Here is a 24858-nt window from a genome sequence, read left to right on the forward strand (position 1 = left end):
GGCTTCAAGTAGCACTGACAGGAAGACCACAATATGTACGTCTCCCACAGTGTGTGTCTGACAAGGTGATTAGCAACACAGGGGCACCACAGGGGACTGTCCTCTCCCCCTTCCTCTTCACCCTCTACACCACAGACTTCAGCCACTGCACAGAGACCTGCCATCTTCAGAAGTTTTCTGATGACTCTGCGGTGGTTGGATGCATCAGCAGGGATGATGAGACAGAGTACCGGGCTGTGGTCGACTCCTTTGTCACGTGGTGTGAGCAGAATCATCTGCAGCTCAACGTGGCAAAGACCAAGGAACTGATCGTGGACTTCAGGAAGACCTAAAAACACCACAGCACTTTACAGGAAGGGCCAGAGTCGTCTCTATTTTTTGAGGCGACTGAGGTCCTTCAACATCTGCCAGAAAATGCTGAGGATTTTCTATGAGTCTGTTGTGGCCAGTGCGATCCTCTATGCTGTTGCATGCTGGGGGAGCAGGCTGAGGGTCGCAGATGCCAACAGACTTAATAAACTGATCCGTAAGGCCAGCAATGTTGTGGGGATGGAGCTGGACTCCCTCAAGGTGGTGTCGGAGAGGCGGATGCTGTCCAAGATAAAGACAATGTTGGATAACACCTCCCACCCACTCCATGACATGCTGGTCAGTCACAGGAGCACGTTCAGTGAGAGACTGAGATTACCGAAAAGCACCACTGAACGACACAGGAAATCATTCCTGCCTGTGGCCATCTCCCTGTACAACGCATCCACTTAACACACTGGTTACTGCTACAGCTACACATGTTTCTTTTCCAACTATTTATTTATGAGTGACTTATGTATGTATGTATGTATATATATGTATATATTGTACTATTCTTAGTTAGCGTATTGTCTGTCTTGTCTTAATGTTGGTTTAAAATGGAGCACTGTAACAAAAAATAATTTCCCCCAGGGATCAATAAAGTATTCTGATTCTGATTCTGATTCTGATTATACCAACATTTCACATTCTAGACATTGTTTTAGGTGTATTTGACCAAAAATGTGACTGAAAATTCACATGCAAGCTTTTTTCAAGGCTGTGGTATTTGCCCGCAAACAATACCTTTCAGCTAGCTAAAACAGAATGTTATGCTATCACCGAGCAACATGGCTAATGCCTTTCACACAGCTTTGTCTCAACTCCAAAGAGCCACAGAAGTAAAAGCTAATAACAATTGAAACAATCTTTGAAAAAATGACTTACCAAGCATGGCAAACAACTCAAATATGTAGAGCAAAATGTTCTGAAACGGCTTCACTTCAGCTTCGATTGGAGCCGTGCTGAGGGCGGAGTCTGTGAATTTACTCTGTTGGTGTCATAGCCCCTCTAGGAGTTCAGAGTTAAGAGGTCAAGAGTTAATGTTTCCATTGTAACACCTCCAGATTTGACAGAGAAACACTCATTTTTAACACTCGATTTTAACTACTATCATTTTACACCTCAGAGTTACATTAAAAGAATGTGACTCTACTTAGAGTAAAATTAACTCTACTTTTGCAAGAAGACTATTAACACCAAAACATTTAACACTTTTGAATTTGCTGTGTACTGAGCCCTCTCCTGTACTCACTCTACACCTACGACTGTACAGCCACTAACAACTCCAACATCATTGTGAAGTTTGCGGACGACACTACAGTGGTGGGTCTTATCACCAATGGTGATGAGACGGCTTACAGGGAGGAGGTCAGCGCCCTGACCCACTGGTGTCAAGACAACCATCTCACCCTCAACGTCGCAAAGACAAAGGAGTTGATAGTGGACTTCCGGAGGTGCAGAGAAGTACACACCCCCATCACCATCAACGGCGCTGCTGTGGAGAGAGTGAGCAGCTTCCGGTTCCTTGGTGTACATCTGGCTGAGGATCTTACGTGGTCAGTACACATAAACAAAACAGTGAAGAAGGCGCAACAGCGCCTCTTCTTTCTCAGGAGACTGAAAAGATTCGGCATGAACCCCCGCATCCTCAGGACCTTCTATCACTGTGCCATTGAGAGCATCCTCACTGGATGCATCACCACCTGGTATGGCAACAGCACCGCCTACAACCACAAAGTTCTCCAGCGAGTAGTGCGGTGCTCTGAACGGATAATTGGAGGTGAGCTTCCCTCCCTCCAAGACATCTACAGGAAGCGGTGCCTGAGGAAAGCGGGGAGGATCATCAAGGACTCCAGTCACCCCAGCCATAAACTGTTCAGACTACTTCCATCAGGAAGGAGGTTCTGCAGCATCCGGTCCCGTACCAGCAGACTGAGAGACAGCTTTTTCCATCAGGCCATCAGACTGCTGAACATGTCACAGACACCTCAGCTTCACTACTGGAACTTTAACATTATGCACTCCATACTGTACAGTAATGCCACCGTTTTGCACATGTCTCAACTCTGTATATTTTTATATATTTTATTTATTGTTGACTCTATTTAATTTGTAAAATATGTGTATACACACACACACACACACACACACACACACACACACACACACACACACACACACACACACACACACGTAGAAAAACACTTAGTATACACATCCAGAATTTTTTTTTTTTTTTTGCATATACTATTATATATTGTACATATATTTATTAGTTTCAGATTTAGCCATTCGTATATTTTGCCTGTTTATGTTATTGTATTTTGCACAACTCTGTTGCTTGTGAAGCTCGCACACAAGAATTTCACTCGCATGTGCTGTACCAATGTACCTGCACATGTGATGTGACAATAAAAGTGATTTGATTTGATAGGTTCTGTGATGATCAATAGCCCCTTATCACAGTTGGCATGTTGACCTTTCACAGTAGGAAGGAGCAGGTGCTAATGAACTTAAAGATCTAATATTAAAGTGTAGACACGACAATATGACGGGGATTCAGCATACACAGAGCCCTTTAGCTGAAGCAGCTTTATGGGATTTTGCCATTTGTTCACCATGTATTCACTTTTTCATGTATTTACTTTTATTTACCTTTTGTATGCCATCATAGTTTTAATGATGATGACTATCATTATTAAAAGCATGTTTTGGCATTTTTCAACTTTTGATTGGCAATCATGGAGTTTGCTGAGTTTTTTATTTTTTTATTTTAGGCATTTAACATCTAGAGCTGTAATTTGGACTTGTGCACTCAGACAGTGAAGGCGTGACCAAGTGCTCCTGCTATTTTGGTTCATGCAGCTGAAGCAGGGCTGGACAAAAGTTTGGGTGGAATGGAAGACAAATTGAAGGGTGTGATGATGACTCATTAGCCTCTCAGTCAGTCACATTTCTGCTCTCATACCTTTCAAACTGCTGTTCCAATCAGAAAGGCATAAGAAGAAAATGTTGCTTGGGACTGACCTCAAGTACAAAATGGTGTTGTATAGAAGTGCAGTTAGGTAAGAAGTGATTGTTCTGAATTTTTGGCATACAAATTTAGAGGTACATTTTCATCTTCCTCATCTTATTTTAATGGTTTCTAAGTATTTCTTTAAAGGGGCACATAGAAACCACTTTTCTTTAGCAAAAAGACTGACTTGAAGTGTAGTTGTCATCCTCTAAGCAGACATATAAGATGGCACTTCACTGAAATCAAAGACACTGCTAACATAAGTAGTATTTGTCACCTAACATACATGGAGGGCTCTTTATGTGTGACAGACTGGCAGCTGGTTGTTCCGCTTCAAGACTTGGCCATAAAAACACTAGTTTTTAGTTCACTTCTATTGGGGTTTCTCCTTATTAACCTGACTCCTTAGTTCCCCATCAGTACAAACCTTTGATAAAATAACTCTGAGGAAAGTGCTGCATTTTGGCACCGTGTACGAACAGGATAATATGAATGTGCAAAGCTCTCCAGCTTCACTCCCCCTCTTCCCTCTTTGGCTGTAAAGAGGAACTTGCTGTGGGAGGAACGGGTATCCTCTTCTGGGAGATTAAAGAGCAACTTCAGATGGAGGTTATTTCTGGAATTCCTCCAGAGGACAACAGGTAAAAAGTTTTTAGGCCAATCCAACTATTTTCTGGGACTCTGGAAAAGTAGATGCTTCACTTAATGTCACTATGGTACTTGCAATAAAGACACTTTATTTAAAGCCTGTGAATAAAAGACTACCATCATTTAGTTACTGCCTGATTTTCAAAGAGCAATGATGTGACTTTTCTTTATATGCACCCAATTCAAATTTATATTCACAGTGCTTAGTTAAGGAAGTGCATAATTGCCCTGGAGTTTACAATAATATAGAAGTAAAGGAGCTCTGATGCTACCCAGCAGGTGTAGGATTCACATAATGTCTACACATTATAAAACCAGCACATTAGCAGAGAACAAGCTACAGCTTGCATTCAGTCTCTTGGGACACGTAACAGTGACATGTAATGGAAAACATTTGACTTGAAGTGTAAAAAATACTGAAAAAACACAGATGAAAGGCCTCCTATGTAGCAACACAGCTGCTAGACTCAGCCACACTGGATGATGCTTTCAAAGCCTGGAGACGCGGTTCCTGTAATAACACCGCAGACAGGGAGGCTGAAGACACACGAACCAAGCAGATCTCTGTCTGTGCATCTGCACTGCTGATTTAAAGAAAGTGGCTCTAATTTCTAATTTTTGTTAGATAAACATTTTGTTAGGTTCACATAATGACTTGTATGTGATCAGCTAACAAATAGTTGTTATCATTTTGCATATCTCCTCACCTCTTTACAGCTTATTCTTGTCGTTTTACCCACTTTACTTACTGGTTTAACCACACCACCACCAAACGTGTTCACACCAGACGGCAGACACAAATACTCACTAACATGTAACAGTAGTCCAGCATGCAATAGAATGAATTACATGTTGGTGGTAAAGAACAAAACACAGCTAATAAAGAGTGAATCTAGTTAGCACACAACAGCTAATTTATTAGCTCCACCTAGCTAAACATAATGCAATCTATACTATTTAATGTAAATGTTACTTTGTAAAAAAATATTTCAGAGACCTTTTGATATACTTTTGGCTGCTCACTTACTTCAGATGGCACAGTTTTTACACTGGTTGCCCTTCCTGACACAAACCCTACCATTTATCTTGCGCTGGTGACCCCCTGAGTCTGGGTTTGTGTCTCCTCCTCCTGTTGTCAAATTGGGTAATTAACATATATACCATGGGGTCACAAGACTTCTTGATACAAATGTGCTAAACCCTAAAAAATTTATTCATAGGTGTTTCTCTTATTTAGTCCAGCCTCACTGATTTAAACAGGATGGTAAACAGAATTTAAACAGAAGTATCTTTTAGGTGTAACATAACTGATTTAAGCAGCACCACAAACTTTAAACAGATTACACGAAGCCCCTCACTGAATTATAAGAGCACCTGAATATTATGACCTTTATCCAGGGGTAATTTCTAGCAACTACAACTGTTGTTTTAGACCACATTAGCTTTAGCACAGTGCTCCTAATACACTGGCAACTGAGTGTGAGTGATAATAATGTGTCAAGTCCAAAAAAGATTGCAATTGCAATGTGTGTAAGTGTTGTTGCCCTGAGCATTGAAAGGCCGTGGCAGCCCATGGTCTGACCAGCACCAACCAGTAACAAGGCAATAGGATGTATCAGTATAATAACAGTAATGCCACTATGACATTAATAGGCCCCTGGTGCAATCCCACTTTAATTCCCAGTAACCTGAAATAAGCAGAACAACCCACTGCCACTCCAAAGCCATAATAATTTAAACCATAAATTTTCCTCTGGAACGCTGTTGTAGCACAGCCAAAATTAGACTCCAGAGGGGTTTGTACCCAAATGTACAGAGTTTAGGTAAGCACTTGAAAACAAAAGAAACTTTATCGTCCACATGAAGTCAAACCCTAGAAATGCAGGTGGGAAAAGTGCATGTAGTTTTCAGTCAAATGCATGCACATATTTTTCCACCATCAGCTGCTGTTTTTTTCTCAGTCTAATCAGAAGATTTCTGACCTGACCTGTTACTTCAACCAATCCATGAGTTCCAACTGAGCAGATTTCAGTTGTAACCTTTTATATAGTTCTGAAAGTAAATAACAACACAAACATAAAATAATTCAGTTCCTTAAAGGAAATTCCACTGTGTGATGATCCAAAGTATAAGAAGCTGTATTTACTGTATATTCTGCAAGCACTAAAGAAAAACAGCACCGACGGGTGTGATGCTGTAGCATCCCTAAACCGTATGCTTGCTGGAGTTGTGTCAAGCCTTTAAAATTCAAATGATCCTCTAAAACAGCTTTTGAGAGGCAATTTAAGCCCTAAATTAGATTAATTAGAATATATGTCACAAAATCCCAGTAGACCTCTTTAGGAATGGTTTGTCATTGCAAGGCTTAAATATAAATATCTACCCACAGGCTGCTGTTCGGTTTTTCAGATCAAACTGGCCAAGCCAGCTGACAAAAGCAATGCCAAAAAATGTAGATTTTACAGTTAGATAGTTTAACATTGTTCTTTTTTATTTTCCTCCAGCTTGCATTCTGGCTTAGGATGGAGCTTCTGTCCGAAGTAGAGGAATTTGAGTATTTTGGTATATTGGTATCACAGGTAAAGTATTGTCTTGATGCATTCTCAATCATCCAGGAAAGTAAATCTCCAAAAGTTGATTCTGTTCATCTGGACGTAGCGTTTTGTGGGAGAAACGTTTCGTCATTCATCCAAGTGACTTCTTCAGTCTCAGCTGACTGCAGTTTTCCCCAATCGTATAACTGGTACATTTACATAATGACTGAAACCAGCCCACTGAAGGAACAATGGGCTGGGAGGTCAGTTTCTTAATCTTAATTATGCAAATTCTAATGACCATTGATCAACAACCACTGACCAAAACCCACTGATCAAAGACCACTGATCAATGGCCATGAGTACCATTCACAGAGAGTTGGGGAATGGCTGCAATCACAGCATTGTAAGATGGTGAAAGACGTACCCTTAGCCCCTTCCTCGATTCAGAGATGGTCTTTCGCTTTTCACGTAAATAGGAGGTTGTTTGGTTTCCCCGATGTATAAATCCTGGCAATCCTCCTGGCACTTAACAGCGTACACTATGTTACTCTGTTTGTGTCGGGGGACCCGATCTTTGAGGTGGACCAGTTTTTTGGTGCAGTGTGTTTTGGGGTTTAAAAGCCTGTTCATAACATTGGGGAAACCTGCAGTCAGCTGAGACTGAAGAAGTCACTTGGATGAGTGACAAAACGTTTCTCCCACAAAACGCTACGTCCAGATGAACAGAATCAACTTCTTGGACAAAGGTAAAGTAGTTTATGAAAGCAATGCTGATCCAAGATCCTATCCTCACCTATGGCTAGGTACTCTGGGTAGTGACTGAAAGAAGGAAAGTGGTTACAAGGGATGGAAATGAGCTCTGTTTAGGATGCCTTATAGGTGCCTCCTAAGTGAGGTGGTTTGGGCATGTCCTACTGGGAGGACGCTCGAGGGCAAACCCAGGACATGCTACAGAAATTACATATGTCAGCTCCTTTGCAATTGCCTCAGTGTCCGTCCAAAAGGAGGCTGGGTATCTCTGCTAAGACTGCTTACCCCGCTGCCTGGACCAAGGTAAATGGTAGAAAATGGATGGATAGTGTTTTTTCTGTTGTCTTTGTGGTTTTTTGGATTATATAATTTGCACATGATCAATAAAACCAGCAGGATCATATAAATTTTATAACTGAGCAGTAAATTTGTACTTGCATAGGCTTCAAATTATAATAAGTTGAATATTTTAAAACATTTCTACTCTTAGGAAGCTGAATATTTCATTGGATTTTCCCGTGTTAAACATGAATATTCTAAGCTGAGTTAAATACCTCTGTCTTGTTTCCAAACATGGAAACCTCTGTCTTATGACAATGTGTGTAGCAAACATTGGCAGCGACCTCAAAGCATCTCTGCAGAGGTTAGGCCACCTGGGTATACACTGCCATGTAAAATATCTGGGGTTTCGGAGACAGTGTTATTTTTATCTAGGTTTACCACAGCTAAATCCCAGGAGAGTGTTTGTTGTACAGGATAGTGATGTATGATGTTCACACATTCTCTTATTTATTTTCTCTCCCTTTTTTCTTAATAGCAGCTCTGAGACAGCCTTGGGTGCAGAGTTCTCTTAGAGACTGTAACAGCTGTCAACAGACCTCTGTGACTCCGGCACACACAGTGTTTTAATGCCAGAATATTTCGACAGCGTCACCATTGGTGGTTATATTCAGATGAGATCAGGTTATTGTGCTGTCAGCCATCTGGGATTAATTTTGTGTCTTTGTTTGAATGTTTCACTTTTCTTTGTTTTCCTACCTCATATGCAACGATCTTCTCACTGTTGGACCTCGGAGGAACTGGTTCCCAGAACACCTCGATCTCAGAGGCTGACACCGCACGGGCCCACGCTCTCGAAGGTGCTTCAGAGGGTTCTGTAAAGGATGGATTGTTATCAACAATGTTCCCTCTAAGCTCCGGCGCGTGTGCATTTGCGCACTGCTGGCACGGTCTCTGCGCACAGAAAATCTGCGTTGCGCACAAAAAAAATCTAACCTGAATTGAAATTAAAATAAATACGTTAACAACTCTGTTTTGCAGTGTTAGTCAGTAAGTGACTGGCTGCTCCAGTATGGGATTAGAACGATGCCACCTTATCCCGTAGTCCAGCCAATGATGCGATTCACATTCGTATATACGCAGCTAATCGACGTCGTTGACAGGCTACGACAGCGTCCTTATGTGCCGACACTGGCGTTTTAGCGAGCAAAGCGGCGTGGCTGATGTGGAGTGAAGCCACGTTAATGACAACGTGTACAACCATTGGAGATGTGAGCAGGACAGACCGAACAATTGACGGAAAAGTGTGGACTTTATACCAGTTTTTAAATTGTGTTGATCGGCCACGTAAAACCAGAGTTATGATAAAAATATTTGCAATGTTTGTTTTTTTCCTGAATACTATCGTTGTTTATATTTACTGCAGGAAGAAACGGTAAAAACTGCGTTTTATAAGGAAAACGCTCGAAAGCTCTCTCCACCTGTGAGCAAAGACAAAACCAAAACCTCCAACCTTTCCTATTGGTGGAAAAATGTACCATGTCGACCAATCAAAAAATGATATGGCAACATGGCATTTAGTTGTTAAGAAACGTGGGGGAAGTTTTAGGAGTGACGGCGGTGTTTTGAGATGTGAGAGATTTGCGACATTTAGCGCAAATCTTGTGTAGTTAGTGTGTAGTGTAGTCAATGGCTGTTGTTCTCCTTTATCTCATCGTGGACAGAAATTATTTTTGGAGTGGCACAAATAATCTGTGTGGCATCAGATTTGATGCAGAACAGCTGATTGTTCTGTAAATAGTTTGAAATGTTTATTTAAAAAAACGCCTTGGCTGCATTTTTAGGTAAACAGCTGCAAAAAACTTTGTTGTTTGCAAAACTCAGTAACTTTTTTGAAGAAGTAACTATATAATTAATTGCCCAACATTGGTCATTATATACTGTATTTTGCAGACAGAGAGTTACAGACTCTCTCCCAGACCACAGACTCATACTCAAAATACAATTCACAGCTTTATATAAAAAAAAAAGAAAGAAAGAAAGTTGTGTTTTCAAAATTGGAGTTCAAGTTATTTTTACTTCCAATAGTGTTAACATGCTACACAGGTCATGAACAAGATTTTTTTTTACATTTTCATTGTAAGTGGGCTAAAGCAGTTAATTAAAAGTAGTCCGACATAAATGTAAATGCTGTAATTTGATTATTTTAATAAACCATGTAACTTGGATGGATTCGATGCTGGCGTGACCACAGTGCACACGTCTGCTGTTGCTCACAGTGGTCCAAGGGACCGCTCAGGGAGTTTGTGTGTTCGCTCAGACACATGAAAAATTAGAGGGAACATTGGTTATTAATGCACATGTTTTTACTTCTACACAATAAAAAATATATTTTTGTCAGATCTTTTGGGAAATCTAAAAAAAATCTAAACACAGGTGTAATTCTCTAAGCTACATAAAACATGAGCGTCACTTGATTTTTACCTGTTAACTACAGAACAACAACTGCTGCCTGCTGAGCTACCTGCTCTGAGACTTATTTCTGTACTACTCCATCATCTGTGACTCCGGGCAGACTCTTTTTTTTTTTCTTCTTCTTTTCTGTCCCTCTGTTGCAATGATCCTGGACTAGACTAGACAAGAGCATGTCCTCACACTAACGACACACACTTGAACTTACAACTCTCCTAACCTTTGCACCAGTTTGTCTTGTTCCTCGAAAAACCTTGATACCATATCTCATCCCATTTTTTGGTAAACTCAAAGTACAAGTTAATGGAGTCTATAATCATAAATGCACAAAAGCAAAAAACTAAAGACAACGACACAGTTGTTTATGATATTGCCTTTTGTGTGTACCGTATTTTTCGGACTACAAGGCGCATTTAAAATCCTTTAATTTTCTCAAAAATCGACGGTGCGCCTTATGTATGAATTCTGGTTGTGCTTACTGACCTCAAACCGATTTTCTGTGGTACACGGCGCTCAAAAATCTGTCAAAAAATGTTTTAGTACGACTTTGGTAAGCTACGAAGCCGCACCACTTGATGGATTGTCGGAGCATTATGGCTACCATAGTCAGGAGCCTCACAGAGTAATTCGTACTGTGCTTCAGCATAATATTACCGTATTGTGTGTGTATAAGGACCCCAAAATGCTGTTAAGACACATGTTTACGAAGCAGATTTCCAACTCTATCAGTCACACAGTAGAACACGGGAACAAGAGCAGCTGTGAAGATGAAGAATTTGATGGATTTGTGGAATGAACTGAAAAAGTGAGTGTATTGTTCTGTATTTTTTGTGTTACAACCGAATGATGCTGAGTTATTGTGAATGAGTTGAATAAAGTTTAACATATTTGACTGTTTTGTTTCGCATAATTTGCCTCATGTATGAAAACAGACCCTTTCATCAACAGTGCGCCCTATAATCCGGTGTGCCTTATGGTCCGAAAAATACAGTAATTGACACAAAATGCGTATTTTACATTGTTATCATACAGTTATCATCAATACACTGTTGTCGTGAAAGCCCTATTTGCAGCTAAAAGCGAAAGGATAAGTATTTATATTTGCAGGACGTGAAGACGCTCACCTTCCTCTGCAGAAAACACTCTAAGAACGCGGCTGAACGGCCCCTCTCCCATATTGTTGTAGACTCCCACTGTCACCTCAAACAGGGATAGGGGTGCGATGCTGTCATTTCTGTAAATATATCTGGATGCGTCAGGTGATGCCAGCACTGTCTGGATCCAGGTGCTGCTGCCAAGTGGGCGGAAAGCTACAACATAGCCAAAGTCCTCTCCGCTCTGCTGTTCCTCTGGAACTGGCTGAGATGGGGACAGAAAAGTTACGCCTTTGACCCAAACAACTGTGAGCAGAAATTAAATTAGGCAGCTGTAAAAGAGTAAAGCAGTAACAGTGTTTTATGTCTAACAAAGTTTTGAGCAAATCAACGGATCCAGCACCTCTCCGTGCTTTGACCCACATCCAAAAAATGTAAAGCTGTCACCTAATTCTGGATTTACACACGTGTAATTTGCACTGGCTCTGTATCTCCTTGTTGATTTACACAACAGGGGGAGTCAGCAGGCAGCAAATCAGAAAAGCTCTGCCTTTTAATTAAAAGCCATTCCACTGAAGCCAGACTGCTGCAGACGCAGTAACCTGCCAGGATTCCATTCTCATCAAAAGAAGAATACTCTGTCACAATGAATGCCCATTCAGAAATGCCCATGATCCTCTTACCTCCCACATAATAACAAGTTCTCCTCGAGCTCCTCCGCCACCACTCACGTTAATTGGCGCAACCTTGGGAACTAAACAGACACAAAAGGAAACTTGCTCATCCCTCAGTTCTGACTGTTATGTCTGACACAGGTGCAAGAAGTAGTTCAAATAAGGGGATCACAGGCACTATGTGGAGCTTCTGTTTACACAAAATGGGTTAATCACACAGGAGAGGAATTAGGTTTTTGTTGACAGTGGCATTACCACCCGTGTGTGCCGCCGTTATTAGCCGAGTGCCATATGTCAGCCCTGTGCGTGAGGCTCAACGGGAAACTTGTTCCCTTGTGATTCAACCAGCGGGATAGAATTACTCAGCTAACCAGTCAAAAAAAGACTCGCTCACGGCCGTGTCTCGTGGCATGTGCGAGCGGGAGACGCTTCTCTTGATGCAACCACTAATTAAACCCAACACATGCTCCAGAGTGCACAAGAGCTTAGTGCTGATACTTTAAAAAGCATTTTAAAAGTGTAACTCAATTTCCACTCTTCCCGCGTGCGACTGAGTAATCAAAGTAGTGGCATGAAAACATAGAACAGATTTGAAACATCACAGGGAGCACGGACAAAAAGTGGAACTAATCAAACAGTTAAATTACATTTTCCAAGTGGGACTGATTAATTTGTTATGAAGAGAAACAACAAATCGAGAGGGTACCTGCTGCTTTGGTTCGAATCTGTTTTGATGGCGTGCTGGGTTCTCCAACACCAACACTGTTGATTGCCACCACCCTGAATTCATAATCCACCCAGGGGTTCAACTCTTTCACTGTGGCATGCATCATCTGTCCAGGCACAGAATCAGGAACTAGGATTAAAGAATTTAGAATTGACATGTGTTTTGTGTTTTTATGTTTCATGTGTCACATTCACATTTGGTTCCCAGCAAGTATAAGTAGTTCATATACCAATGAAATGCATGGAATGAAACTATGACGTTTACAGTTTAATTACAGCTCGTCAGCATCTCTACAAGCATCATAATTATTGTCGATCGCACAGGTGCATCAGCATCTTGCAATGCTATTTTAAACAGTAACACAACTAGATAACCACAATTAATAAGCTGTTGCGGGACTAAGGATTTTTAGGCTGTATTGCCAAAAGTGGCAAGAAATTCCCGTGAATACCTGATATTTATTTACTTAATGATGGTAAATCAGCCCTCAGTACACGTATTTTTTCTAATCAAAATGCACATTTCAAAGTACAGTGAACAATAGCTCCCCTCCCGGTGGTTCTGAGGGGGACACAGAAGTGCAGCCTGTGTTTTATTTTTGGACAATAAAGTTACAATGGAAAGGTGGTTAATTTTGAAACCAACTAAATATCAGGATATGTCACTTTTATAGATCACTGAAAGGGCGATGCTACTTATGTGCAAACGATACTGCGTGGAGAAAAATACCAGGAAATATGTAACTATAAAATTCTGTGAGTAAAAAGAATTTTTTGCATTTCTACATCAAGACTTCTTGTTTATTGTGGAGCTTCATTCACTGAAAAAGCTGCGAAGCATTTCAGCTTTCCTCTGTTACATGTCATACATGTGAAATGTGTCATAAATGGTTTATATGCACAAACTTTTAATACATCAAAAAAATTGTTTTTAAATATTGTATTTTGTATTTATATCATGCATTGCCTTAATTATGTTCATTTATAATCACCATAAAGAACACTGAATTTTGAACGTTGAATGATAAAAAACACATTCAATAAAAATATAACTGCCTGACGGTGGTGGTGCATTTGTACCTGTCCTCATAGTCTGCCAGCCTATAGAGAAGGGGGTCCTGGCCTGCATCATGTACTTAGTAACAGGGCTGTGGTTGTCAGGTCCAGAGCCCCAAGACAGTTGCACAGTAGTGTCAGTAATGTCAGTCACAACCAGGCCCTCGGGGGGCCCAGGAGGTCCTGCAACAAGAAGAGACACCTGCATCAGCCTCACTGTACGGCAGCAGCCTAAACAAATGAGCTCACGTCAGCTTTGAGACTCCACTGCAGGTGTTATTCATAACCTAGCTAACAGGAGATATAACAGGCTGTGACACCACCATAATTATTACACCGAATATCACAGATCAGTGGGAACGCAGGTTACACTTCTTTTATCAGAGACTGGGGTGTTTTTAATGCTTTAATTGTTAAAAAAAACAAGTACAACAAGAAAACAGTGAGTGAGCTCATCATGAAATCTGACCTATTTAGTTTCTGGAGACATGTATGCCTCACACCAGCAAGAAAAACAACAAAAGAAAGAGAAACAGGTCGCTGAATATTTTTCTTTTAGGAGGTTTGTTTAGCTTTAATACGTAGATACATTTCAAAAATGCCTTTATTCTTTATCACTGGGTTTCACAGATTAGCTGTACAATAGGTTTAAGTAACCTTGTCTTTACATACTTATAAACTAGGACTAGATAATGTATCCATGTTAAGACTAAGGTCCAGAAAAAACAGAGGTAAAATTGTGCATAACATTATATGTTGTCTAGCCCACTGTAAGTAGGTGTACCTACTTACATTATGATACGTTTTTATCTCTATGAAGATATGTTGCATGGCCGAGACCCTTGGATGAGTTTTTCAGTAAAGATTTCATTTTACAAGTTTTGTGTAGTAGAATGAGCTTATTTTGCTCAATAGGGATTTTCTGTCTGAGGGAGGTTCAGTGTTTTTTGCTAAGTGAAAGTAGAGTATAATAATAACAAAAGACAACATTAATTACCAAGGATTTGGGAAAAAGGCAGATTTTTCAGTTGGTTTCTCACTAAAATCAGGGAACGCAGCAACATGGGATTTCTTGCTAAGCCCTGCAAATCTGCAAAAGTAGCGCTGTGCTCTCAATGCGACTAACTACTTCTGTAGGAAGATGATTGAGCATCGACAACACTGGTTTTGGATTATGCATATAAAAACACAATATGGAAAACCTGCATAATCTATATTGGTGGCAGACTCTTTATTACCTGCATTGTTAATCTGAACGTCTCAGATTATCCCAGACCATTCTTTCTACGCCTAGTCTAACCTTTGCACTTTTATCATGTATTTCCTTTGTGTAATAAGTCATGGTTGTGATGGAGTGTCTGTGAAGATATTTGCAAATTCAAATGGAACTTGAGTCTGCACACTTGGTTTAAGGTTTTGACAGATTTAAACTCAACTGAAGCTCGAGAATAAATATGAGCAAGCTTGACACAGTCTGTCTCTCATCTCACAGTTCTCCCTGGCAAAGCCTATAAGGCGCATAACATATGCATAAGCTATGCTAACACATAATAAAAATGGAATAAAAAGAGACAAAGGAAGTGTTTGGAGCTTCGGACACCTCTGAAGGTTGTGTAGAAGCAAGCACCCTGAACTCTACGTTGTTGAATAAAGCCTATTGTGCCTGGGTCACAGACATATTTTGTCTCTACTTAAACTACTGGCACATCAACCAAAGAGACGGGTATGTAGGATATCTATAATCCTTGAGTTTAAACATCAAAAATGCTCTCCCCCAGAGTAACATTTATGGCATGAAATCAGTTAAAAACATACTTTATAAAATGTTTTCTTGCATGAAGACTGTTTTTCTAGATACCCTTGAAGCTTTTGTGGCAACTTACTCTTTCCTTCAAGTTAACTGTGATATAAGAGGCAATGAGTTTAACTTCTTTTATTTTCTCAAAGACTTTGCAGTCATCAGCCTGAAAGTTGGAAACTGGGTAACACGTGTCAGGAGTATCTGTTTAACAGGACTAATTTAACTGACACATATGCTTAATTACCCATCTGTTTTTTTTAACCACTTAGCCAACATCCAACAAGTCTGTCCAAGCAAGACGGTACGGGCAATTACATTCACAAGTTGACCTAACCTCCATGTCATTGTGTTGTTAGACGAAAGCAGAATACGCAGAAAAGAAAAGAAAAAAAAACATCACTGTGCCACCAGTTAAATCCAAATTATACTCACTAATCACAGAATGTTTTTTTCACAAAAGATCTTATATGCAGAACACTGTTGCTTTGCATCTTTTCATGTGTAGAAATGCCTTCTTTTGGCATATTTCCACTAAAGCCACTGGGACAAATTTGAGTGTAACACCATCGGGGGGATGGCTTACAAAGCCCTGTCTTTATGTCTAGACGGGCTCCTTTCGTTTGGCAGCATCATTCTCCTGGCTGAATTTGAACCGGCTCTCGTCTGCCAGTCAAATCGATCAGTCAACGGCACTATGAGCAACCTGAGTCTGCATTGCCTGCAACAAGCCAACCGCGCCAATACAGGCGGCCGTGTCGTATTAAAAGAACAACTTTCAGTGCTGAAAATCATCAATATTTTCCTTCTGAAATCAGAAAAGGGATCTAACATGTCTTTACAGAGTAAAGCTTGTTTACCAGCAGTGAAAATGCTGCTAACACTGAAATGCTCAATGTCAAATGTAGAGGAGTTTTCTGCTTTATCGCCTGATTTAAAACTTCTGTTGGAAATTATATCAGCAAGTAATGAAACATGCAACAAGTCTCCCTCTTTACACTGTCGGTGATACAGCTCTTATCATCATCTTAAGAAACACAGACATGCAGAGTACTACAAAATGACAAGCAGTGTAAGGAGGAAAAAGCATACCTCTGACAATTAAGTCTGCTGCTGCAGAAACTGTGTCGATTTCAGTGTGTACCATACACACATACTTCCCAGAATGCTTTAGCTGAATGTTCCTCACCATCAGGTCACCCGCAAATCCCTGATGACAGAGACATATGCGACTGAAAGTCTCGGAGAAGAAAAAACCTCCACCAAAAGCAGCAAAGTCAAAGTGAAAAAAGAAAAGACGTATAGGAAATCCTCAGGAGCACATTCAGTTTCATTCTCAGCCATGTGCTGCAAATCCTCCACAAAAGGAGCTTGGAATAATCAACCACAAAAAAAAGAGGCAAAAGAAATTAATTTGGTTTTACGTTGTAAGAAAGGCTACACAAAATTGACTTGTTTTCAGTGTTTTCAGTATTTGTTGTATTTACACTTTAACCTTACAACTCGGCTGAGTGGCTCCAAGAATAATTTTCAGAGATGCTTTTTTCAATTTGTTGCTGCTTGTTCTCTCTCTCTCTCTCACACACACACACACACACACACACACACACACACACACACACACACACACACTCGTATTTTGTTTTGTTTTTTCCCAGAGAAACACAGAGACTCTTTGTTTGTTTGAATATTTTTAAAGGAAAGTCAAACATCTGTTGTCATTACGCTCACTGTGAAATGTTAGTGTTTTACGGCAGCTTCAGTGGCCCTGCTATGATCAACCTGCCAAAGCATAAATCTTGCATTCACAAAAATTTTGGCTCCTTTGTGAAGGCTCAAATTGATTGATTTGCACTAAGATCTCCTCTGGGCTAGAGTCTCATCCTTATAGGCTCCCTCGTCACGACTCACAGTAATATCTGTTGGCGTCTGAATTGAATGTACACAGCTTTCACGTGGGTTTAAAATGGAGCTAGCCTACAAATACCAGTTCCCCTGGTGCCTTCATGTTCTCACAGGACCAGTTCAGTGTATACAACCTTAAGGAATAATTTGACAGGGTGAGAAATGCGCTTAATTAGCATAGAATCCAGAGAAAAGAGTGATACCACTCACTTCTCTCAGAGACAGGCTGGGACCATTTAGCCTAGTTTAGCACAAACACTGAAGGGAATTCAAAACCTTTTTTTTTAATTCCAGGACCACAAAAGCTTAACAATTACAGACAAAATACTATATTTGAATTTATTCATTGACTATAACGCTATAGGTATGAAGAGGTTAACTGAGTTTATCATACAGATTGCCTGAGCTCACTAATCGCTACATATTATTTTATTAACCCAATATATTTAGTGAGTTTTAGAAGCAAATGTATGTGTTTTTGTCAGCCGGTCAGCCAGCTACCATTTCTTCTGAACCAACTTCAATTTGCTGGCTTAAAATTTGAATGGAAGATTATCTACATATTTACATATTTAATCATGTTTGTCTAATTGTTGCGGAACAACAATTTACAGAGTTTCAGGCATGTACCTGATATAATTGTGCAGTATGATCATGAAATACATCCATTAGCTGACATTTTTATGGGTAAATAATATATATTTTTAAAAAGTTAAATGGCAACACACTGCATCATGCAGTACTCTGTCATTTGATAGCTGTAACCTATACAGAAGTAGCCAAGGGAGCAACAGCTATTAAGCTGCTGCTGTTATGATGAGTTGATGCATGTCTGTGCTGGAAAACAGGACAATAGCGTTTCCTGACTCACTGCAATAACGTGTGTCAAGATGTGGGGCCTGTGTGGGCAGTGATGGGGATATTTTGACACATGTAGGTCCTCCTAAAACCACATGTTGCCATTTTTATATTTCCATTTGTTCCATTTTTTTTGTTTTGTTTTTTTCAGATGGAAACCTCTGAGGCTGAATAGTGAAGCCAGTGAGGTGCAGGTCTATAATCTTGTCCCTGACGTCCTCGCACTGCTCTTTGGTCTTGCCCGTGATGATGATGAAACTGACTCTGTGTACAGGTGTGCTTTATATACATAACAACTTGGGATCAGAAATATATGGGATTAACTGTGCCACATGGGCACACAGCCACTCTGTGGAAAACAGAATAATGACTAGCTTATTTCATTCAATGAATGCAAATCAGTTTATAGCTTTTATGGACTGTGCTTTCTCTGGATGTATGTCTGGTACTCTGCCTCTCTTCATTAAAATGAGAGACTGTTCCTATCTTCAAAAGTCAGAAAACTTACAAATTCAGGGATCAAATAATTATTCCTTCCACTGTATGTTTGAAATTGATTTGGATTTTACTGGATCCACCATGTTTGTGACAGATACAGACATGGTGTATTTTCATCAAACACAAAGCAAAAAAGCTAACCATCATATGTATACATACCCCTCCAATCATCTCAAAGTGCTCCTGTCTGTTGAAGTCGATAGCTTTGCCGTTGAAAAACCACTTGAAGATGGGGCTCAGGGACGAATCACTAGACACCTCACAGGGCAACACGATGCTCTGTCCCACGCTGGCATCCAAGCTCAAGGGTGGAACTATGATCTTTGTGGGCTCTTGGGGAGAAAAACACATTGACTTGTTACTATATGCAGCACGGTGTCGCTATCAGCCAAATGAATAAGGTAATGAAGCTTATTTTGCCCAGAATCACGAGACAGATTTTGGTCTAGCAGTGTAATTAAGCGACCTTAAATAACTTCACTTAAAAAGCAAAAGCTGCCCATAACTCAGTAATGAATAATTAAAGACGCTGCAATCACAGTGTCAACTAGAAAGAAATAAAATGACTCTCTCACTCCCGTTCTCCATAATAATCATCATTTAACAACCCCAAATCTGAAAATGCTACAGGAGCTCTTTTTAAATTAAATGAAAATATTCTTCACTCACAGCTATAGACGTCAGTGGTTTGCCCCACTCTGCTACATGAACAATAACTCAGAGCTGACAAAACCTCGGATGACTTATATGTCTGTCAGAGCGGCAGGAACATAAAACGGCTATATATTTCATTATCCATTTCATGCTTGAGCTACTATTTTTTTCCCTCTAACAAAAGTTTAAACCCTCGGCTTAGAAGGTACACTAAAAAAAGAAAAAATGGAAAAGAATACCTTTTACCACCAGTGTCCCTGTGCTGCTGGAAGTACCAAAACGGTTTCTGGCCACACATGTGTACCTGCCTCCATCCGATTTGGAGATATTGGTGATACGAAGAGTTCCATCCTCCATGATGGTCCGTCTGAGGAGAGAGAGACAAAACTGAAATAACCCACTTCTTTATGACTTCTTTAGTAATTAACTGAATGAACAATGATGTCAGGAATCAAAGGGACCAGCTCTGGCTGTGATAAGATTTCATTTCTCAAACCATTTGAACTTTCTCTCTTTTATCTTTCTCCATTTAATTCTTTTTGAATGAAGGCTTTAGAATCTATTCCAAAAATCTATTTGCACGCTTCAAAAGATAACAATTATCTTAGCCGAAGCAGAACAGATTTGCTGTAGGGTCAGCACAGTATTGACAGCACAATAGCTTAAATGCACATATTAATTGGACACACAACAGGCCACCGGGGCCGGGCGGGACAGTGATAGGGCGAGGGGAGCAGCGCTGTAGAGAGGGATCTTTACCTGCAGCCTTATCGCTCTACAACATGCGGCGATTATATCAACATGCTATAAGCCATTTCTGAAATGCAATAATATGGTGATATACAAGAATCACACCTTGAAAAAAGCATTAGGCTGGCAGTCTGATTAGAGAGCGAGACAAAAACATGAGTAAAACAACAGCTACACAGAGGAATGATGGCCTTGTTGTAAGAGCGAAACAGCTGGTGACTTACTTTTGTGAACTACATTTTCCTTTGATACAGGAGCTCTCTGTGGTCAATAAAGGTGGGGCTTCTTTTGGGGACTGTGATTGGGGAATTATTACATTTAAAAAAAAGAAAAACAGATATATATATATTTAATATGTCATATAAAATCATATGTAGTACTGTGCAGATGCCTTGAACTGACCCCCATTTTATTTTTATTTCACCAGGAAAATTGGAACTAGATGCATGAATTATTGGCATAAGTGTAGGCATAGTACACTGAAATACAATATATAAGGCAAAAAGAGTTTGTTCAATTCTCATAAGGCTCAAAGTCAATATTTGGTATGAGACCTTTTATTATTTCACACAAGCTGAACTCTCTTAGGCAAGACTATTCCTTAAATAGTCTTCTGGAATAGCTCTCTGGGTTTCTTGAAGAACATTCAAAGTTTTTTAGACCTCTTTTTGTCCCATTTTCTGTCCCACACTGCTTCAGTAATGTCCAGGACAGGGCTCTGGACTTTTTGTGTTTTTACTGCATTGGCAGTGTGTTTGGGATCATTGCCAATTAAAGTTTTCAAGATCAAGAAATATTCAAGGACTATTCAAGACAAGGTGTCCAACACCGCTGGCTGAAATATGGCTCCAATCCATGACAGAGCCTCCACCATGTTGTACACATGGCTGTAGGCACTCACTGTTCTCTGTCTCTCTTCTGGCTTCCTCTGTTTGAACCAACAGGGCAGGGATAGGGCAGAAGGTAGAGTGGTGCCCCCATGATCAGAAGGTCGGGGTTTGAATCCACTGAACGGCTACCCTGAGGTACCCCTGAGCAAGGTACCGTCCCTACACACTGCTCCCCGGGTGCTGGATTGGTGGCTGCCCACTGCTTCACTGAGTGAATGGGTTAAATGCAGAGAGGACTTTCCCCATGTGGATCAATAAAGTATACATACATACACATACAACAATTTCAAATTTGGATTCCTCCCTCCACAAGACCTGTTACTGCTAATTTTGATGAACCTCAGCCTTTTTTCCCCATTTCTGTTGCTTAAAAATGGCTTCTTGACAGCCACTGAGAACGTTTCTCATGAGGCTTCAGCAAACATATATAGGTGAAGAGCCAAATGCATCTCTCAGATCCTGTGTCAGGATACTATAGATACTATTCACTTGCCACATCTTGTTCTTTCTCTTGTCCAGTTTCCACAAATCTTTACAAGTTACTTTGAAAAAGTAATTAATTACAGTTACTAGTTACTTCTTCAAAAAAGTAACTGAGTTAGTAACTGAGTTACAAGATTCTAAAAGTAATTAATTACTTGAAAAGCAACTATTTCATTACTTTAAAAAAACGTTTAACCCTCTGGGCTCCAGGGTATAATTGGCCATTTTTAACCACTTTTGATGTTTTCTCCACATTTCACCTTTAAAAACTATTTACTTTGCCTTGTTTGGTATCATCCTTTTCAGCACAACCACACGTGTCTGAATTTACAGTTATGTTTTCATTTTGACATACTGTACACAATTGATCTAAAATCAGACAAAAACATAAAATCCGAGTAGAAAACGTTATAATTTTTGACAATCACAAACATGTTTATTGAATCATATTTCATAACTTTAAATGCAAATATAAATGGTCAATTTTAAAATCATATGCACAAATTTTGCAAACAACAAAGTTATTTGCGGCTATTTACCTTTTACCCTCTATTTTTATAACCATTTCAAACTATTTATATAACAATCAGGTGTTCTGCATTCAATATGTACATACTCGCTCTCTCTCTCTTTTTCTGCTGTCTCTCTCGCTCTCTCTCTCTCGCCGTCACTTCTAAAACTTGCCCCTCTTCCTAAACAACCAAATGTCATGTTGCCATATCATTTTTGATTGGTCGACATGGTGCATTTTTCCACCAACAGGAAAGAGCGTTTTTTTTGTTTTGTATTTTTTAAATTTTTTGCTCATAAGCAGAGAGTGCTCGCTGCACTGTCCTTAGATGTTAGACGAGACAAAACTATTGAGGAAAAAATGCCGCATATATATTGTTTATCATCTACATCATGGTTTTACGTGGCCTATCAACACAATTTAAAAACTGGTATATATCACCTTGTTGCTTTGTCATCGTGAAGTGGTCATGTGATTGGCTTACCGTGACTACTTTATTCTTCCTCAATCAAACAGCAGCACTCATGCCATTGTTTTGCCCCCTTAGCTCCAGGTGTTGTGCCAAAAAGTGATCGTGATTGCTGTCCGCCGGAGCGAGCGCAGCTGCTTAAAGCTCTAGCGCCCAGATTACTTACAGCTAGGGATGGGTATCGTTTAGGTTTTGTCCGATACCGGTGCCAAACTACGTACTTTTGAAACAGTGCTCGAACCGGTGCTTAAAGAATGGAGAGCACAAACTTTGTCCAAAAACCTCTTATGTTTTTATTTTTAGCAGTCTCCTTTTTTCTGCAAAATGATAAGAACCGTCCAGCCCCCCGCACGGGGCGATCCGTGCTAACTCACTAATGGAGATTTACCACGCCGGCAGTAGATGTGCTCGGTGTGAGGTCTTGCAGCGAGCTATCAAATACGGTGCATTTCTCGGCTTTTAAAAAAACACTATGCGTCGCCAGGTGTTTCATCAGATTTGAGGTGTTACCTCTTTTGCACAGTATCAACTTAACCTCTTAAGCCCCAAAGGGGTTTCTTAGTTTCCTGCTCGAAAATGCAATGCCCAAATTTTATTGATTATTTCTCTGCAATTACAAACTCTGTGCTTACAATCTTGGTATCAAAATAAAGCTAACACTTGTGAAATTTCATCAGAGGTGTAAATATTGAAGCAGATATTACTGTGTCAAAGTTACTGAGAACACAGAAACACAGAAAAAGTAAGTAGATTTTATCCTCGCCTATTTATTTTTTTTAGCATATGCCTCAGTTCACATTTCATTACAGAAATTTAGTAACCAACATATAAACATCAACTGTGCAAAGATTTATGTTTGTAAAGTGAAACAGTGAAAAATTACAGCACTGTCAATACATGAATATCCAGACGTTGTACAAAAATGTCCAATTTTGGCACACAATTGGACACCATGCCAGTTGAACTTTTTAGGTATTTAAGAGCAGAAATAAATTAATTTTATTAAGATGCCTAAAAAATTTTTTTTTTAAAAAATACATTTTTGAAGAATTAACCACACATTTACATGGTAATGACCCTTTTCTGCTGTGCGCATGGAGCGCTTCGCCTTGGGCATTTTTCATCTGTAGCTCTGCTCTAAAAGAACGTACGTACCTGGGCCCGCCTACTATCCTTGGAAAGGTAAAATGATTGGCTAGAATCCAAAGTGTATGAACCAAAGCACCGAAATGTGCGCTACTTTTCGTTCTGGTTACTACCGTTTATGTCAGAACCAGTGCCATTACCGGTACTCATCCCTACTTACAGCTACTTCCCTGCGACTGATATAAGATACCGTAATCTGAACACAGCTTCAACCGTCTGTTAGTTGAAAAAAAGTAACGTGACAGCACCGCATTTTCTTGTTAGTAACGGTAACGGCGTTGCAACGATAGGAATAGTAATTAGTTAGATTACTCGTTACTGAAATAAGTAACGCTGTTAGTAACGCCGTTACTTGTAACCAACATTCTGGCCAATAGCTCTTTGGGAATCACCTTTTTGGTGAGAAACACAGTATTATGCCTGTCAGACTCAAGGAGCAAATGATGTGTTTGCAACAGCCTGCCAGTGACTAAGTGCCTAAATATACTGTTATTTAAAACTATCTCATGGCTAAGTTATCTGTCATGTGCAGACACAACACCGGTTAGTCTATGAGTAGGATGTCTTTTTTATGTTTGAGTGATTCATGGGCTAGTGTTACAAGTGGCCTGACCAAAAAAAAAGATTATATCGGCATGATGAATTTTAGAGTCTGCAGGTATTTCTTCCCAAGAGCTGACAAGGTAGGATAACCTGTATTTTGCCTGAAAGGGGAAATCGAGGCCAAATAAGCTCATTGCGCTAATTGCTTCAAGAGTGCGTAATAGCTGAAGATGATTCAGCTGAGTATATAAACATTTTTATCTGCTCGATCTTCTCTGCTCACTCGTGGGGGAAAGGCTCAGAAACATTTTAATAAGAAAATCAACCTTTAACGATAAAATGAGTGGATGAAAAAATAAATATTTTCAGGTTGTTCAGACTGACATTAATATACAACTTTGCTTATACTACTTTACGTTACGCCCTGGAATTTTATTTTGCCACCTCGGTTGATAACAGAGAAGTCGGAAATCACAGAAACACACGCATAAATGAGGCAGATAATGCTCTCCTGTTGTGACCTTTGGATTCAGTAAATCAAACAGAAATGCTGTGAGCAGCCAGCTCAAAAAAATCAAACAATTTCATATTGGCTTCCAAGAATAAATATGTATTTGCTCGGGCCAAGCTAAGACCCAGGGAGCATGTCTGACACAGGGTGCTTTGCGCTGATTTATTGACAAAAATATCAAACACTGAGTGATGGAGGCACACTGAGAACATGACCCGAGGAGCAATGAGCTGCAAAAA

The 24858-nt window shown here is 40.0% G+C and overlaps 1 protein-coding gene across 1 annotated transcript in view; it reads right to left on the bottom strand.

Annotated features, from left to right (window-relative positions):
• The window catches only part of cntn6 (contactin 6), a 152927-nt gene that overhangs the window by 16440 nt on the left and 111629 nt on the right, over window positions 1-24858 (bottom strand). Inside the window, exons 14-21 of the mRNA XM_080892139.1 lie at window positions 19556-19683; window positions 18822-18994; window positions 16494-16611; window positions 13628-13786; window positions 12528-12677; window positions 11831-11901; window positions 11178-11412; window positions 8341-8456 (exon numbers count right to left, since the gene is read on the bottom strand). Coding sequence (XP_080748265.1) covers window positions 8341-8456; window positions 11178-11412; window positions 11831-11901; window positions 12528-12677; window positions 13628-13786; window positions 16494-16611; window positions 18822-18994; window positions 19556-19683 — 1150 coding nt within the window. The remainder of the gene's footprint in view (window positions 1-8340; window positions 8457-11177; window positions 11413-11830; window positions 11902-12527; window positions 12678-13627; window positions 13787-16493; window positions 16612-18821; window positions 18995-19555; window positions 19684-24858) is intronic.

This window comes from Rhamphochromis sp. 'chilingali' (assembly GCF_963969265.1).
Source record: "Rhamphochromis sp. 'chilingali' genome assembly, chromosome: 9".
In the NCBI taxonomy this organism is placed as follows: domain Eukaryota; kingdom Metazoa; phylum Chordata; class Actinopteri; order Cichliformes; family Cichlidae; genus Rhamphochromis; species Rhamphochromis sp. 'chilingali'.